The 16,427-nt window shown below is 45.7% G+C and overlaps 5 protein-coding genes across 5 annotated transcripts; 3 read left to right on the plus strand and 2 right to left on the minus strand.

Annotated features, from left to right (window-relative positions):
- Positions 1–1,341: 1,341 nt before the first annotated feature.
- F4813DRAFT_351989 (catalase) lies at positions 1,342–3,282 on the plus strand. Its single transcript, XM_049242478.1, has 3 exons — positions 1,342–1,964; positions 2,021–2,096; positions 2,210–3,282. The coding sequence occupies exons 1-3, from the start codon at positions 1,551–1,553 to the stop codon at positions 3,253–3,255; spliced, it is 1,536 nt and encodes a 511-aa protein (XP_049101763.1). The 5' UTR covers positions 1,342–1,550; the 3' UTR covers positions 3,256–3,282.
- A 169-nt stretch (positions 3,283–3,451) lies between these two features.
- F4813DRAFT_325082 (cytochrome P450) lies at positions 3,452–5,668 on the minus strand. The gene is made up of 5 exons (XM_049241057.1): positions 5,342–5,668; positions 4,935–5,204; positions 4,743–4,879; positions 4,043–4,689; positions 3,452–3,983 (listed from the first exon to the last, which is right to left on the minus strand). The coding sequence occupies exons 1-5, from the start codon at positions 5,576–5,578 to the stop codon at positions 3,649–3,651; spliced, it is 1,626 nt and encodes a 541-aa protein (XP_049101764.1). The 5' UTR covers positions 5,579–5,668; the 3' UTR covers positions 3,452–3,648.
- A 703-nt stretch (positions 5,669–6,371) lies between these two features.
- F4813DRAFT_351992 (uncharacterized protein) lies at positions 6,372–7,024 on the plus strand. The gene is made up of 2 exons (XM_049242479.1): positions 6,372–6,929; positions 7,002–7,024. The coding sequence occupies exon 1, from the start codon at positions 6,474–6,476 to the stop codon at positions 6,672–6,674; it is 201 nt and encodes a 66-aa protein (XP_049101765.1). The 5' UTR covers positions 6,372–6,473; the 3' UTR covers positions 6,675–6,929; positions 7,002–7,024.
- Positions 6,372–9,201, minus strand: F4813DRAFT_351994 (putative cytochrome P450). Its single transcript, XM_049242480.1, has 4 exons — positions 8,646–9,201; positions 7,475–8,578; positions 7,256–7,422; positions 6,372–7,196 (listed from the first exon to the last, which is right to left on the minus strand). Exons 1-4 carry the CDS (start codon positions 8,700–8,702, stop codon positions 7,040–7,042), a joined length of 1,485 nt encoding a protein of 494 aa, XP_049101766.1. The 5' UTR covers positions 8,703–9,201; the 3' UTR covers positions 6,372–7,039.
- A 2,142-nt stretch (positions 9,202–11,343) lies between these two features.
- F4813DRAFT_351996 (phenylalanine ammonia-lyase) lies at positions 11,344–14,526 on the plus strand. The gene is made up of 4 exons (XM_049242481.1): positions 11,344–11,926; positions 11,978–12,084; positions 12,136–12,686; positions 12,748–14,526. The coding sequence occupies exons 1-4, from the start codon at positions 11,796–11,798 to the stop codon at positions 14,047–14,049; spliced, it is 2,091 nt and encodes a 696-aa protein (XP_049101767.1). The 5' UTR covers positions 11,344–11,795; the 3' UTR covers positions 14,050–14,526.
- Positions 14,527–16,427: the final 1,901 nt, after the last annotated feature.

The following is a 16,427-nucleotide window of genomic DNA, read 5'->3' on the forward strand; positions in this document are numbered from 1 at the left end:
GAATATATCTCCTCCGGCTATAGTTAAGGCAGGTTTATCTCGATTAACTCGCAATATGAAATTCAAAGCAGTTATTAATAAGCCCTACTAATAGCTTTATGGGGTTTCGCCGCGCGGGAGCGGCTACATCCAAGATTAGCTCAGACGCAACTGGGTGGCGGCAATGCAAGTTTATTCTAACCTATAATGAAGATGGGCGCAAGCCTTGTTGTGATCGGCTTACTATTTCACGATAGCCGATTCCAGTATAACGATATTATGTAGTTCGGAATTACATCTTGGCATGTGTTATACAAAAGGCTTACACGTAGGACGGCTATTATTTAAACTTCTTATCATTGTATCCTAGGGTGGACAAAAAGGCGTTAACTACAAACCTGGACGTTCGTTATATTGATAATTTCCACCCACCCTTCCACATATTAGAATTTGTTACATAAGTGTACTTTCATATACCTAATATAAGCCTCCAGTGACTCATTTGCCATGAAAGCTAAAGGCCAACCGTAATTGCCGACACCTACTATTTCTTTATAGCCTATCGTGGGAGGAGGAATCGGAGTAACCAAACTACCTATTACCAGTAAATGTAAACATAAAAAAAACTACGTGTGGTACGTGGAAATGAAAATTCAGTCCAACCCGCCCAAGGAACTCTATAGATCGGTATGCCGGGAGGATCGTCGCCCCACTTCTAATAAAAGCCGCCGAACGGAACAGTACGGAGCTTTTAGCTCGGAATCCCGGTCCTCGGAGTAGTTACCCACACACGCCGCTCTTTCCTCTTGGCGTAAGATTAATACATGTCTAACTCAGGGTCTAGCACCCGGATATAGAGATTTTCTATGCTAAAACATTTCTGGTGTGGTATATGGATTAAGCCGGTTTAATTTATGGAGTTGTTATGTTACGCCGTTAACAGCTAAGCACTTTGTGCTTGAATAATGCCGTAGGAAATTCAGGGTTGAGATTGAAGATTTCATGGAAATAATGAATAACAGATAACAGCTTCTTTAAGCTATAAACGTCCTTGGTAAATAACTAATATACTGTAGTCGAAATAGTTAAATGCTGAACATGCTGAGATATGGTCGATAGCTCTAACCTAAGGGACTCCATGCTTAGCTTATCCCTTTGCACATATTTTCCGAGCGAAGCCCGAGGAACACCGAACAGGGGTACGCGACACCAAGTCGACGACGATTCGGGCTTCGGGGATGGATATCACCTCTGAATGAGATGTACTAGATTTTGCTGTACCCGTGAGAGTAAGCCGGCAAGTATGGAATGCGTATCTCGTATACAATATAGTGGTGATGAGTCCTATCTCCGCGGTACTAAGGGCCTTAATAAAAAAGTATAAGAGAAGATGGCTGACTTCTAGAGAAGAGCATCTTAACCAACTCAGGACCTGGATAACGCACAGAATCAGAATCACAAAACTCAAAGTACATTTTTACATCAAGGTCTCTTATTGTTTAGTACTCAAACACACTCGTCGACCTCGCTACCTTAAATTCAACACTCACAGGAATTAAACGAAACTTATAATGGCGTCGGAGACAATTCCAGAAACCCCATACTATACCCTAGCAGAGGGTCAACCTCTTGCGAAGAATGACACTTCGACTCAAATACGCACCGGCAGCGGTGGTGGGTTTGTCCTGCTTACATCAACTCAGCTAATCGAAAACCTGGCACATTTCTCTCGGGAGAGAATTCCGGAGAGGAGTGTACATGCTAAAGCTGGCGGGGCCAGAGGTTATTTTGAGGTAACAGATGATATATCTGATCTTACGGATGCCGACTTCTTAACCGGGATCGGTAAGAAGACTGAGGTCCTTGCCCGGATTTCTACAGTTGCCCCCGAGCGAGGATCTGCAGATACCGTACGAGACTTCCGAGGATTCGCTATGAAGTTCAAGACGGCGCAGGGGAACCAAGACTTTGTGTTCAACAATCAGGTATATCATTTATGGCCCGTACTGATTGCCTGAGTGTACTAACAAAAGGGATATAGCCAGTCTTCTTCGTTCGAGACCCGACGAAGTTCCCATCTTTGAACCGTAGTCACAAACGAGATCCTAGGACTAATAGTAAGTCAAGCTTCAATTTCTAAAGAATAGTCCCGGCATAGCTGTTCGTTATAAAAAGCAGAAGTTTTCATTTCGTGTATATCCGGATAAATGGTTGCTAATTGAGCATATAGTTGCCAGCTCGGACATGTTCTGGGATTTCCACGTCAACAATCAGGAGAGTGTCCATGCCTTGATGTTCCTCTTTGGAGATCGAGGTCTTCCATCATCAGCACGACATGTGAACGCCTACAGTGAAAACACGTACAAGTTCACCAGATCTGACGGCTCGTACTGTTACGTCCGAATCCACTTTCTAACAAACCAGGGGATTCACTACTTCACCGACGAGGAGGGAGCTAAGCTAGCCGGATCCGAGCCCGATAGGCATCTTGCCGATCTTCAGGATTCAATCAGATCGGGCAACTTCCCTTCGTGGGACATGTACGTGCAAGTGATACGTCCGGAAGATATTGGAGATGCGCCTGTGGACATTTTCGACATCACGAAGACATGGCCGCTTGGTAAATACCCGCGACGCAAGGTTGGCCGTATGATGCTTGATAAGAACCCGTCGAACTGGTTTGCGGAAATTGAGCAGGCCTCTTTCAGTCCAAGTAATATGGTGGCAGGCATTGAGCCAAGTCCAGACCCGATGCTGCAGGCTCGTATGTTCGCCTATCCTGACGCTGCTCGCTACCGGCTCGGAGCGAACTATCAGTTCCTACCCACCAACGCGCCAAAGAGCGAAGTCTACTGCCCAATCGAGCGGGACGGCTCCATGAACTTTACCTCCAATTACGGAGGTGACCCTAACTATGTGGGAACGAAGCTAAAACCGGTTAAATTCCTTCGCCCTGGGAACAATACCCGAGACGGGGTAGACGGGGTAGACGGAAATACTTCGAAGGGAAATCCAGGTAGACTCGACCGTCCACTCCCTGAAAGCGGAATACCCGTGGTTTTCTCCTCGGAGGTAACGGAGAAAGACTTCGAGCAGTCAACAGCTCTGTGGGACTTAATGGGTAAGCAGGAGGGCGCACAGCAGCGATTCGTGGACAACTTATCTGCTCACCTCAGCGCCGTGCAGACGCAGTGGATCAGAGATGAAGCCTACGGTACGTTACTCTTATTCAGCGTTTTATTTAACATCTCCGCAACCCAAATACAATATGGCTGACTGAGACCCGTGCAGCGATGTTCAGGAGAGTTGATGAAAAGCTTGGACAGTTGGTGGAGAGCGCAACGGAGGCTACTATTAGGGGCAAGTTTGAAGATAGCCTTCATACACCGGCGTGGCACTGAGATATGGTATCCTTTTCGGTGCCTACCTACTTGACTCACCTTCTTACTGTTATGATATAAAAATAACTATCAAATACTAAAGTATAATCTGGTAGGCTGGATAGATCTATAATCGGCAGGGGCCTTTTTTTTCATTTTTTAATCAGACTTATCTCCGCTACATTCTATTTAGGAGTCTTATGCATATTAACACTACTCAAAGCTACTATCTATATCAGTCTTAGTTCTAACTCTCCTTCTTGATCTCTGCGTGTGTGTGCTCTTCCTACTAAGACTCCGAGGACAACATCCGTCGAGTTGCATCGACATTTCGCGGCACAAACCGCACCGTCCTAGCTTTCGGTCCCGCGATGGGATTTTCCCGGGCAAGTAAGCCCTCTATAGGATCCGCAACAATGGGGTCCGTTGTGTCTCCCGCTGGTAGGATTTGGAAGTGTGCGATGAGATGGAGGAATACGGCATAGAGGGCCTTGGTAGCAACATGGCTTGCGATACACATTCGACCTCCGATGCCAAAAGCATACTGGTGTCGATTCGCTGTCTGGTCGCCGTCCATCCAACGCTCTGGTGCAAATGTATCGGGGTCCGAGAATACGGACGGATCTAGGCACATAAATCGTTAGTTAATATCGCATATGGTTAAATTGGGATCAGCTCCTCACCTCGCGTGCATGCCCAGGAGTTTAGAAACAGTAGCGTATTAGGGGGAATGACTGCGCCTTTCCACTGAACGTGCGAGTATGTGGCTTTCGGCAATGCAAGGCGCTGGACTACGAAATAGCGGCCGATTTCCTTTGTGAAAGCCTCTACGTACTCGACCCTAGAGTGCGCGACATTTGGTGACTCAAGTAAGCGGGCGTCTGTCTCCACGATCTCCTTGTAGGCCCTCTCCTGAATGTCCGGACGGTGCGCTAGGAGCAGGATAGCCCACATCAGCGATCGTTTAGTAGTGTCAGCGCCTGCGAGCATGCTAAGTCCGATACTAAGTAGCTCGCCCTCGGTGAGACCTTTACTCTCTGGATCCTTCAGGACGTTTCCTTGAATACAAGGACGGTCAACACCATCCGCGATATCTCTCTTTAGTTTCTCCTGTAAGACGTGGTGATAAGCGTACCGCCGTTTCCCCACGTCTGCCATATGTGAACCCTTCTGTAGCCCGAGCCACCCCGCAACAGTATTAAGGGGCCGGAGAAGCGGGATGTAATTAGAAAAGTTGCTAGTGGGATTCCGGAACTTTGATATCTCTTCTTCGATATATATGATCTCAGAGATAACTAGGTCTCTATGCAAATCTTTCACATCCTCAACGCTTTCCATATGTCGATTAGTTAGCATTCTTCCATGGTGAGAAACAGTACTTACCGCGTTCCATAAGCCAGCGTTAAGCTAAGGTTTAATGCGAACTTGCGCGTCAGGTCAAGCACGTCGACGGATACATCGCCGCCCTTGCAGCTAGATAAGATATCTAGTGTCAATGCTCTTGATTCGAGGTCTAATATCTACCGCGCATGAGATTAGATGGGAGAGTCAGACTCTGTCGCATGAAGTACATACAGGAAGATAACTCTCTGTACTGGTTTTATTCAGGGCTGTGGCAGAAACTTTACGTCGCCGCTTACAGCTGTCATCCCAAGGACTAGTTCCGATGCTCGTTACAGGCCCTCCCTGTTGTACTTTCTTGTGTAGGACGTAGAATACAGGACGCGAGTTTGTTGCCTCCCGTTGTCCAATGAAAAGCGCACGGGCAGCCGCTGTACTATTCACTACTACGGCTGTCGTGTTTCCCAATGGCACTTGGAATACGTCTCCATATTGCTTAGCCCACTATTATGATAAGTGTTAGTGAAGTATTTACATGGTATAAAAGAGGATATAGGGAGGTACGATGCAAATATATTTATTCCCAGGTACTATAGTAGTATAAATGATATTCAAGCCTCCGGTACTCTTATATTACGTACTATTCTATACTCGTCCGACGTAGCGGTGCCACGTAAAGAAGGAAGACTCCCGAATAAAGGGTAACCCCATGGCCCTGATAAGTTATTAATTCGGCCTTGTAGTCGTACTATCTCGTTGAGGGCAATATAGATAGAAAAGGCCAGAGTCGGTACGAAGAATAGCAGCTTTGCTAGGAAACTAAGGAGGGAGATATCAAATCTTGTGATGTCGCCCAATAAGGTGAGTAAACCAGCCATTTTGACTACTAGTGCTAATGAAGCTTTCTGTGACTTCCATCGATGAAAGACAAGCAGAGATCTACTGCTCTGGAATACGCTGAAAGAATATCATCTTATGTAGGAAGCGTCTCTTCTTACGCAAGAGCCCCGCATAGATATGTACCATGTAGTGATGCTTAGCTAGCCAATAGCTGGCTAGGCATCATAATGTAACTATATTCCGCAACGGGAATAGGTACTAGGATATCGTATGTCATGATTTCCCTGCCAGTGATATACAATGTACGCTTGATAATCACAATCTATCAACTTACTCACGAATCCACGATTAATCCGGAGGTAAATCGTCCCCCTAAGCCATCAACCACCTCAATGCAGTACTCGAAACCCCAAGCGGTTGGTATCGGATAGGACCTTGCGGACATTTCGGGACATGGTAGTCGAAAGAATTCCTGTCCAAGAACATCAGTATAACTTCTATTGAAGATGGCTCAGTCTGGGGATTGCGTGATATAGTGGGTCATTGACGACTTCTGGACTATGATTTCTGCCCTGGCTAGAAGCAGAAATACGTAAAGATGAGAAGAAGAAAAAGTTGTAGTTGGAACATCAAGATAGCTTTGACGAGTCCCTAGTAAGCCCAAGTTATATGTGAGTATAATAAGTGCCTAGATAGTCAAATGGTTACCTATACTCCTATCTAGCGACACTACTTCTACGTGTGATAGTTTAATTCAAGACAGTAATATAAATCAAACTAGTTGGGTACATGCTTTTTTAAATATATATATAAATATAATAAAAAAAACTACTACTATCAACACTCAGTTTAAGCAAATATAGGGCACAATAGACCTCAACTACATAGCTATGAGTTTGGCTGGAATTATTCCTTCGTTAATTTACCGAACCGATGATGCACCTATCTACTGACACTGCCGGCTGTATTCAAGGTGTCTTCGTTGTTACAACCTTAGTGATGCGACAGTACTATCCTGGTTTAAATAAGAAACTTGACTTCGGTGAACTTCCCTGCACACCTGGGATGGAAGCTCGCCCTGAATATCCTAGATCTATGGATACGAAGAGTCGCTACCTCAATTCATCGTCATAAGATAGCTTCTTATAATCAGACAGGTATGTTAGAAATAAATAGTGAGAATGGATATACAGTTTCAGGGGTATAAAGCAGTGTATTCATGAGAGATTTTTAAAATCCAAGCTGCTTGGAAAAATACCCTTACAAAGGAAGATGGTGCAAAGTTGATACTACTCGACAACATCCACGAGCTTTCTTAGAGAACTACCTAGCTTTTCCAGTCTTAGACAATTTGGGAATAGCATCCCTCAGAGACTCGTCTAATTAAAGCTACCTTTTAGTTGGTTGTTACGATTCAACAAATTTACTCATGAGCGAGTAATTGTCCTGGAGAAAGCTTACCTTATGTATCTTCTGCAGAAGCTCCCCGATTATCAATCTCATCGAGCAACAGGCTTCAGGTGGATGTTCAACGCCGGCTTATCCCATAAGGTGTAAGCACACTGATTCATCCAATCTCGGCTGTCTTCATTAATGGCCATATCGAAGTTGTAAATTATCCTGGCCAAGATGAGGCGCATTTCGGCGTAAGCCAAGCTTTTTCTAGTGTTAGAACGTAATTCTCAAAGCGAACGACAAGAGAATGGGAGACATACTTGCGACCAATGCAGTTCCGCGGGCCGACACTGAATGGTTGCATCGCATCAAACTTGTCACCCTTGTACTTCGGATCGCCCATAAACCGCTCTGGGGCAAAAGAATAGGGGTCGGTCCAATGGTTCGGGTCATGGTTAACAGCATATTGCCAGACAGCCACAACGGTCTACAAACTGTTAGTCTCGCCTCACAAGAACGGCCAGCCAAGGGATACTCACGCCCTCTGGAACGTATTTCCCCATGATAGTAGCACCACCCTCAGGCGACTGGCGTGGCAGTCCAGTTGGCACAGGGGGATACAGTCGGAGGGTCTCGTTAAGACAGGCCAGCATATACGACAATTTTCCGACGGAAGTTAATGTGATTTCGTCGTCATTATTGAAGGAAGAACGCACTTCCTCGGTGATCCTTTCGAGCTTATCCGGATGGGTCGTAAGTAGGTAGACGGCACCGCTTAGAAGAGTCGCTGTCGTTTCACTTCCGGCTATAATGATAGTATTCGCGTTGGTGGCTATTTGCATGAACCCGAGTTTTCCCTCTTCCTTATGCTTTATGAGACCTTCAATGAAATCTGGCCTCTCGATGCCAGATTCTATCCTCTGCTTCAGCTTCGCCTGAACTAATGCCTGGTTATCTGTAATCGAGAGCTTCTTAAGTCGCAGGAGCATCCGCACTGCAGGCTTGAGTCCCATGTCAGACAGAGCGATCATAAAAGCAGCCTGCCGCACTGAGTTGGCGGCGAGTTTAACCCATGGATGGTAGTCACTCTTGTCGAGGCAACCAAACGAAGAACCAAAACCTAAGTCGCCAATAATGTCGAAGGTGGTCCAATTTAGCCACTCACGCATATTCAAAGGATTTGAGCCATCGCCACATCGTTCTTGCAGTCGGTAAATCAGCAGATCTACATATGATCCGATAATGGGCTCTTGGAGCTGCATTGACCGCTCTGAGAATCCGTGTGACAATTGGCGTCGCAGGAAGCTGTGCTCCTCTCGAAAAGCGTGGATGAGACCTCGAGGAACGTTGTCGACAGCCCGGTAAAAACCGTCGTACTTAGGGAACTCCGGCGCACCATTGTGGCGATGACCGTAGATGTCCTTCCAAGCTTGGGGGTCACTGAATGCTAGCTCGTGCGGGGATATTCGCACAATTGGTCCATATTTATCGTGTAATTCTTTCATATATATAGGCAAGTCACCCCGGTACAAGCGTATATATTTGAAGAGAGGTGTGAGCTTCCATAAGAACGGGCCAGGAAAAGATCGTAGAGGGTGCAGAAAGACATTGTAGAAAGCCTTACCCACAACAGTGGCAATCACCTTTCAGTCTAGTTAGTTGTATTACTCTTATTTCTACACTTCGGAATCAAAAGGGAAGCGGACTCACTAGTGCACAGCCTATAAAAACAAAATCGAGCGGACTCTCCAGACCTAGAGGCGCCATTTTGCTAAGTATGCGTATGCCGTAGACGCGGTAAAGATCTTTGGAGTTTTAAAGAACTGTCTCTATCCCAAGTGACAGGAGCGTGTTCTAACTTATATGAATTTAGAATCCCGTGTCGGAGCCTGCGTCGGACTCTCGTGGCTATGATAGGGCGCATTAACGACGAAGACTCGACTGCCCGCCTCCTCGACTATCTATAGTGGGTTCGGTGGGTTGACGGATGGTCGGATTTACACGGTAGCTTGGGATGCATTGGACGGGTGTATCTTAAACCCACTCGGCCAATATCCCCCTTCTTGCATAACCCTTCCATCTCCACGATGGTGAGGTCATGGTCAGGGGTCGAACGGAGGAATTACAAAAGTTTATGTCTCCGACCGTCCGAATGCGATGCAACCTCAATAACTTGAAGTATAAATCCGGATCTATTCCGTGCACAGTTTTATCATTATTCACATCGGATAATGAGGTTTCCATGCACGAGCCGCAGAATCCTTACGTGTAAACAGGATTAAGAGTTTCGAGGATTACTATGTACCATGCCGAAATGGGAATCCTCCAATCACTCTCAGGCAGTTTCCCGGGCTGGCGCATACAATTATGCTTATTTTAACGATCCACCGATGACTTGGCTTTTACTAGGGTCTTTGGGATTATCCATCTAGGTTATGATTGGATCTGCCGATACAGCTATGCCAAGTTTATATTATCGGATCAGCAATATCATAAACCTTTCCATTCCCTAGTTGCAGCGTTTTATATAATATCCCGAATCCCGATGCTAAAGATATAAATCATAAATATATCCTCAAATATTTCGCTAAGTTAAGTGGATAGGAAAGTAAGCATTTTAATATATTAACTAGTATTATTCATTCTCTGGTTTTGGTTAATCTAATAACATTTTACGATACTGGTACATTCGGCAATAGAGCCGATTGAATACGACTACCTAACACTTTAATCCCCATAGAAATATATCGGATTCAAGGAGTTTAAAGATAATGTGTAACGACCTCCGATTAGGATTTGACTGGCCAGAAAATTGCAACCTATCATAGACTCGCAGATCCAGCCCTACGAAGTATAGGTTCTTTATATTACCTAATCAGCCCAGCGTCTATAGCTTCAACTTACACCTTTAGGTAATCAACCTACGGTTACACGAGCTTGGATATTTGGCAGCGGTTTAACCTAATAGATGACTAATCTTGCCTTGTACATGATATGACAGAATTTGTAGGTAGGTAGTTACTAAGGCAGTAAAGAATCCAAGCCACAATGACAATATGGCTGACAATGGGTAGCCGTAAGCCACCAAACGCACCCCGAAGCCTACATCCTGGCGACGATGCGGGTATCGCCAGGCGAAACATATCATCTCTTATTCCCTCGTAACTCGGCTATTCTTAATCTGGCAAAGATCTCGATTGAAATGCCCAACCTGAATCACTACCTTAGGCAGGCTTGTGTGTTTATTAGGAAGTCATCTTGTATAATAGAAGTTCAAACCTCCAGAATATACTTTAGGTAGTTTATGATTTACAATAAAAGAGTCATTGGAAGATAGTAGAGGTTAAGTTAAAATAGGGTTGTTGCTGCAAGGACAGAAATCCCTCAGGTAGTGGTTTCTGTCTTAGTTATAACTAACGAAAAAAAGCATTGCTTTAGCCTAGCCAATTGAGCTTAATTATTCCGTCATATATCTCCCTTAACTACCTAGGTACTTCTTTCCCTAAATCCGTTAATGTCAAATTTTTTTTCATTGGTAGACGTTCAAGTGTAATGAAAGGAGATTATATAAAGCACGAGTTGGCAAAGCTCGTGCTTGGATCCCTTAAATAATGGGCTCTTTATTTAGTGCGTGTTGCTCGCCTCGTTTTTTGCATGTGCACTGTTTTGTTCTAGGAGCCTCCTTTTATGTTCCTGTGGAATCCTATTAGTATTGCGGTCTTTGTAATGTTCTTTCTATTAACTTACCTTTCGGATAACCCGTATGTTTCAAAGTTATAGTAAAGTCGTACGAGTAATATCTTTCAAGATTACCTTAGGTATGCAAGTCTCTTGAGAGAAAAGCCGCTTCGAATTTAGGACCCTGGTTATCGGGATTCTCCACTTTTATAGTCGCGCTTACGAGCTTGTTGTTGAAAATCCCGCCCAGGTCCGCTCGCAAAGACTAAGTACATGAAGACATAATGGCGCCCTTTTAGACCTTTCTACAGTGGTGTGCAGTTGCTTTTGACTGCAGGACTAACGTAGTATTATATGTCTTGGAGGGTAACACAAGGGCCTACAATGGACGTAAGTGTAATAATCAGCTATTTAATTTAATATGACCTACATGTAAGACTCATGTATGTAATCAGATAGTTATACCGCTAGTTAATCCCATGTATACCTGCCTATGTGTGTCAGTAAAAGGTAGGTACATATCATATCATGATGCATATGTAAAGTATGTGTACCTTCAATGTTGTAAGCAATAGGTTGTGTAACGACACGATAGGCTATAAATGCTACCCAGTATAAACAAACAAACTTTAAAGGGTCCAATATGAAACTTAAACCTCAAAGAAGTAACCATCCATTGTGAGCTACACACAGTGCTTACAGTGAATGTAATATATTCACTTAGATGCAGGGGGCGTTGTGTTACTATTCTTCCTTCCATCCCGACGCGGCTCCTTACTACTTAAACCGAGGCGAATCACCTCTCTCAAAGAAAATCGAGAAGAAACAAAACTCATTAGATACCCAAAGTAGATACAGTCAAGGAAGCAGGTACTACTTCAAAGAGTGCATTATAGATTAACTTGCTCCTACCTTTGTTAGCTACCATCTAGGCGCTTATTCTTTTTGTGAACATCTATCTATATATATTTCTTCCGAGTTCCTCTATATTCTACTCTCCAGCTGAACATCCAGACATCCGGACATCCAGACATCAAGGCATCCAGACATCCAGGCATCCAGATATCTAGACATCTAGACATCTAGTCATCCAGTCATCTAGTCATCCAGACATCCAGACATCCAGACATCTAGTCATCCAGTCATCTAGACATCTCTTTAAACCCGCTCACCGTATCCGCAATGGGGAACCAAAGTATTCATCTCGCCAAGGTCTGCGAGGCATGGGACCACCTACAAGAGCGCATCAAGGCTGGCAGTTATGTCCTAGATGGCCAGAATCTCCACATCTCGGATGTTGTCGCTACGGCCCTGTATGTTTTCGTATCATCGTAGAATGTATCCCTTTACTGACGAGATGCTAGACACGGGTGTATACCCGAGATCACTGAAGACCCGGATATCGTCAAGAGTATCCAAGACAGCGTGGATGTCTTATACCACTACCTTTCAAAGGGGTGGCATGTTTACGGTATGTAAATCCGGGTTGTTTTGTTGGCATCAACCACTGACTAGCTGATAGGCGTCAATACGGGATTCGGAGGTAGCGCGGATAGCCGTACTGACCAAATTATAGCATTGCAATCATCTCTGATGCAGCTTACCCAGTCTGGTATTATGTCAAGATCTACCGATGGCTCTGTCCCAGGCTACTCTATGCCCACGTCATGGGTCCGCGGAGCCATCGCCGTCAGATGTAACAGTAACCTCAGGGGTCACTCTGCGGTGACGCTCCCGGTCCTCAAGTCCATAGTAGCCTTGGTCAAACATGGCTTGAATCCTATGATACCGTTACGCGGTTCTGTTTCGAGCTCTGGCGACCTAATGCCCCTATCCTACATCGCTGGCACTATAGAGGGAAACCCAGGCATCCTTGTTGAAAGGAACGGCAAGGTTATTCCCGCACAGCAAGCGTTGAAGGAGGCTGGATTACAGCCAATAAAGCTCGGCCCGAAGGAGGGTCTTGGCTTAGTTAACGGAACATCGTCATCAGCAGCGCTTGCCGCCATGGTTATTACAGACGCACATCGTCTGGCATTGCTTACACAGGCACTTACTGGCATGGCGGTAGAGGTAAGTTCAAACTCGTAAGCTTATTGTAATAGCACTAGTAGTTAACCGGTGGGAAATATAGGCACTGAATGGGAGCAGAGAGAGCTTCAACCAATTTATTGCTCAGGCGCGGCCGCATGCGGGCCAAATCGAAGTTGCCCGCAACATTTACTATTTCATGAGCGGTTCGGCCCTTGCGCGAGATGTTCTCCGACCGAAGGACCGCGGTTCTGAGGATATGGCACAGGATCGGTATTCCGTACGAAGTGCTCCGCAATGGATCGGCCCACAGGTAGAAGACTTGCTTCTTGCAGATCAGCAGATCAGCGTTGAGCTCAATTCTACTTGTGACAACCCACTGGTCGACGTGTCGAATGGCGATGTTCACTATGGCGCCAACTTCCAAGCAGCATCCGTTACGTCGGCTATGGAAAAAGTGCGGCTGTCACTGCAAATGTTTGGCAGGATGCTCTTCTCGCAACTGACCGAGCTGGTAGATCCGGCGCTTAGCGGAGGTCTCCCAGCCAACCTCGCCTCGGATAACCCTAGCTTGTCGTTTACTATGAAGGGGGTCGAGATTAATATGGCGTCCTACATGGCTGAGCTGGCTTACTTCGCTACCCCAATGAGCCCTTTCGTCCAGGCGGCCGAGATGCATAATCAGTCTGTAAACTCGATGGCACTGGCATCGGCACGCATGAGCGCACAAGCTACAGAAATCTTAACACTGATGACCGCGGCTCATTTGTATGCTAGCTGCCAGGCCGTAGACCTGAGAGCGCTACACAATCTATTTGTGCAGAAGGCTACCGAGACACTCGCGTCTGTCACCACTGAATTTTTTTCTGGTAGCCTATCGGCCGATGAGCTGGAAGTTCTACAAAAAGCACTAGCGGCTCATGTATACCCTTCCTGGTCGTCTTCGGGCAAAAAAGATCTCCCCGATCGTTGCAACTCTCTTGTGAGCACAGCTGTGCCCATCGTTGTCCAACACATCAAGGGGTCCGTTACAGATGTAACTCAATGGAAAGAGCAGGCTGCTAAGGCCATCTATGCCGTATGGGAAAAGACCTCTGAGGCTTTCCGTGCTGAACCGCACACTCCTGAAGTCCTCGGGAAGGGCGCAAAGGTTTTATACCAATACGTCCGTCAGACGCTCGGTGTGCCTTTCCACCAGGGCTTTGCTGAGCACCCCACCATCGAGGCCGACGAGCTAGACGGACGACCTAAGAAGACCGTTGGAGGATGGATCTCCATTGTCCATGATGCTATTAAGGATGGCTCTCTGTACGAACCTCTGATAGAACTGGCTGCGAAAGGCCTAGTGAACGAGACTGATGGTCACGTAAACGGGCACACTAACGGTACCAACGGGAAGATCTGAAGCAAAACTTGAGCAAATAGCTGTCCTGTCCTGTCTCGCACAGTTACTAATTCGCTTGAGGAGTTGATAACCACATTGCTTTAGCAACTTCAGAAATATAAACGGCAGGACGCGATGGCTTGGTGTGGGCAAAAAATTGTGTTATTTTCGATGTATTACGTCTAAATAGCTTCTTTCCTTGCTAGGGATCTCGCTAAGTCTATAAAAATATCGTCATAGAATTTAGTTTATAGAGTTGTTATATACTATTCAACCGTGTTGGTCATACTATTCTCCCTTCCCTTTTTGCGTCTTTTCGTGAGTAGCATTATGAGACCTATCTTGGATGGAATAGTGTGGCCGGCCTTGGGAGGAAATAATGGAGACGGGTTATTTCTTGATTCCCAAAGTAGGTGATCAGAAGCTCGTGTCTTGCTACTGGATTGAATGAGGCAAGTGTGCGATATAATGTCAGAATGCGTAATTAATCCTTATCCTAATGTTTATCAGGGACTGCGGCCAAGCGAGGAACCGAACATCCCTACTGTAATACTATGTACGGATCCGTATTGTACCTTAGGTAGGTAACCCATACGGTAACACTGTCATATCAAGCCAAGCCCTCAGCCAAGCCAGGGGATCGCTGACCCTAGTAGCCCCAGATAAAGCACGAACCAAGGTAACGGTCCTAAATTCAATGTTGTTAACTTCATCTTCAATCGGGTCACCCTTTTGATGAAACCGATACGAAACTACGGGAATACTGCTGGAAAAATGATCACTGGACTTCATCTGAATTCCCAGTGCACATCTTACACTAATTTCTAATTATGAACAGTGGAGGTGTTTCCAAGAGAATATTCCGCAGAGAGACTGGCGTCATAATCGAACGATTTGGTTCACGAAGCAGCGTTCTCTTACCTAGCTCATAGGCACACTATGATGCGTTCTAGGGACTTCGGCACCCCCCACGTCTCGTGCTCTCCTTTTGCATGCCTTTCTTTGGTTAGTATTGAGAGGCTATCGGTGAAGGATCTTATGTAAATCCTGGAGAGGCACTCCCTGTACTGTACTGTTGTGCATACCGTACATACATAAGTACCTAACCTAACACTACAATCATTCTCAATCTAGCGGGGGATCTGCTTTGCCGAGCCTTGGCACTTACTTAGCCGGTAGTACAGGTAGACGGGGCATAAAGCAAACGGAATTGTGGACGATAGATACAGATATTTCCGTTCGCACGCAACGTCCGGACGAGCTGCCGATGGCTAGGAGCATGACATGTCTCAGCATAGACCAATCATGTCTTTGAAGCGCTTACGCGTGTTGTGCTTCTGTATAACTATACATGGTTTATCTTAGTTTAGATGTCTGGATCTGTATCACCACGCCTCTTTGCGAAAGGATGAAAATCTCCCGAGTACGGCATCCATGATTGGTAAGGCTGTGTGCATTTTAGAGTCATGCAACGGACTCTTCGCTGTGCTACGCTGGGGAAGAATGCTGGAGGAACGTCTTGTCGACGTGGCATCGGCGGCATGGCTTAAGCCCCAATCATGATATAGGGAGGCAGGCATTGACGAGGCTTGTAGATTACATAGTACATAGAATGGCTTTTAAAGAACAAAGAGAAAAGAAAGAAAAACCTCGAAAAACCTGTCAAACAAGCTGCCAGGTCCGGGAATTGAGAGGATGCTGCCAGAAGCCGAAAGCAGTAAATGTGGCTGCTGACATGTTGGGCCGATAGGCTACCAAACTTGGCTCTCCCTGCGAGATTTCGATTTCACGGATGGGGAGAATGGATCATGGGCTGTTACGTGCATCAGACTCTAGTTCACAAAGATCCAATTCTAGATCGCCACACCACGCTATATATGTAGGTATGTACATACCTACATGACGGAATAGGTACATTAGTACGTAGGTATGTATGTGTAGATACTGTACCAAAATCATGACGATATTGAACGCTTCGATGCTTGTCTCATCACACCGCCAACTCACGGTCGAGAAGCATTCTAGCAATTCTGCAACGTGATTGGTCTGCCTGTGGCCGAGATGGTGTTGAGGCAAACCACCGACGAATAGGCTGGGAGATGTAAGTGATATTAGTTTTCTCTTATCGCCCTAATCAGACTCGTTCCCATAAGCGCGGGTGGTGAAATTTCCATCTACATAAGCTGCTGCCGGTGGGGCTTCAATAAGGGGGCACTTCGCGATACCGATGTTGTTCCTGCAGAAATCTTCCGTATTTTCTTTCCCACCTCCTGCATGATACATACATTATCAACATCCACATCGGGTGTTACGGTAGTACTATGTACCTACATAGTATGTAAACGGCCTCAAGTGTATGTAAAGCTTTCCTGGTTGACTGTGATCTCCTTCGTTCGGGG

Source organism: Daldinia decipiens, assembly GCF_022478715.1.
Source record: "Daldinia decipiens strain CBS 113046 unplaced genomic scaffold F4813scaffold_8, whole genome shotgun sequence".
Taxonomy (NCBI): domain Eukaryota; kingdom Fungi; phylum Ascomycota; class Sordariomycetes; order Xylariales; family Hypoxylaceae; genus Daldinia; species Daldinia decipiens.

What these genes read in the sequence shown, in the direction of transcription:
- F4813DRAFT_351989 (XM_049242478.1), top strand. Translation starts at nt 1,551, where the DNA reads ATGGCGTCGGAGACAATTCCAGAAACCCCATACTATACCCTAGCAGAG. An exon ending in ACTTTGTGTTCAACAATCAG is followed by an intron (nt 1,965 to 2,020) that starts GTATATCATTTA and finishes AAAGGGATATAG; the next exon opens with CCAGTCTTCTTCGTTCGAGA. An exon ending in ACGAGATCCTAGGACTAATA is followed by an intron (nt 2,097 to 2,209) that starts GTAAGTCAAGCT and finishes TTGAGCATATAG; the next exon opens with TTGCCAGCTCGGACATGTTC.
- F4813DRAFT_325082 (XM_049241057.1), bottom strand. Translation starts at nt 5,578, where the DNA reads ATGGCTGGTTTACTCACCTTATTGGGCGACATCACAAGATTTGATATC. An exon ending in ACGCTGGCTTATGGAACGCG is followed by an intron (nt 4,690 to 4,742) that starts GTAAGTACTGTT and finishes ACATATGGAAAG; the next exon opens with CGTTGAGGATGTGAAAGATT. An exon ending in CTCCTGGGCATGCACGCGAG is followed by an intron (nt 3,984 to 4,042) that starts GTGAGGAGCTGA and finishes TTATGTGCCTAG; the next exon opens with ATCCGTCCGTATTCTCGGAC.
- F4813DRAFT_351992 (XM_049242479.1), top strand. Translation starts at nt 6,474, where the DNA reads ATGATGCACCTATCTACTGACACTGCCGGCTGTATTCAAGGTGTCTTC.
- F4813DRAFT_351994 (XM_049242480.1), bottom strand. Translation starts at nt 8,702, where the DNA reads ATGGCGCCTCTAGGTCTGGAGAGTCCGCTCGATTTTGTTTTTATAGGC. An exon ending in TTTTTATAGGCTGTGCACTA is followed by an intron (nt 8,579 to 8,645) that starts GTGAGTCCGCTT and finishes CTAGACTGAAAG; the next exon opens with GTGATTGCCACTGTTGTGGG. An exon ending in GGAAATACGTTCCAGAGGGC is followed by an intron (nt 7,423 to 7,474) that starts GTGAGTATCCCT and finishes AACAGTTTGTAG; the next exon opens with ACCGTTGTGGCTGTCTGGCA.
- F4813DRAFT_351996 (XM_049242481.1), top strand. Translation starts at nt 11,796, where the DNA reads ATGGGGAACCAAAGTATTCATCTCGCCAAGGTCTGCGAGGCATGGGAC. An exon ending in GATGTTGTCGCTACGGCCCT is followed by an intron (nt 11,927 to 11,977) that starts GTATGTTTTCGT and finishes ACGAGATGCTAG; the next exon opens with ACACGGGTGTATACCCGAGA. An exon ending in TTACTGGCATGGCGGTAGAG is followed by an intron (nt 12,687 to 12,747) that starts GTAAGTTCAAAC and finishes TGGGAAATATAG; the next exon opens with GCACTGAATGGGAGCAGAGA.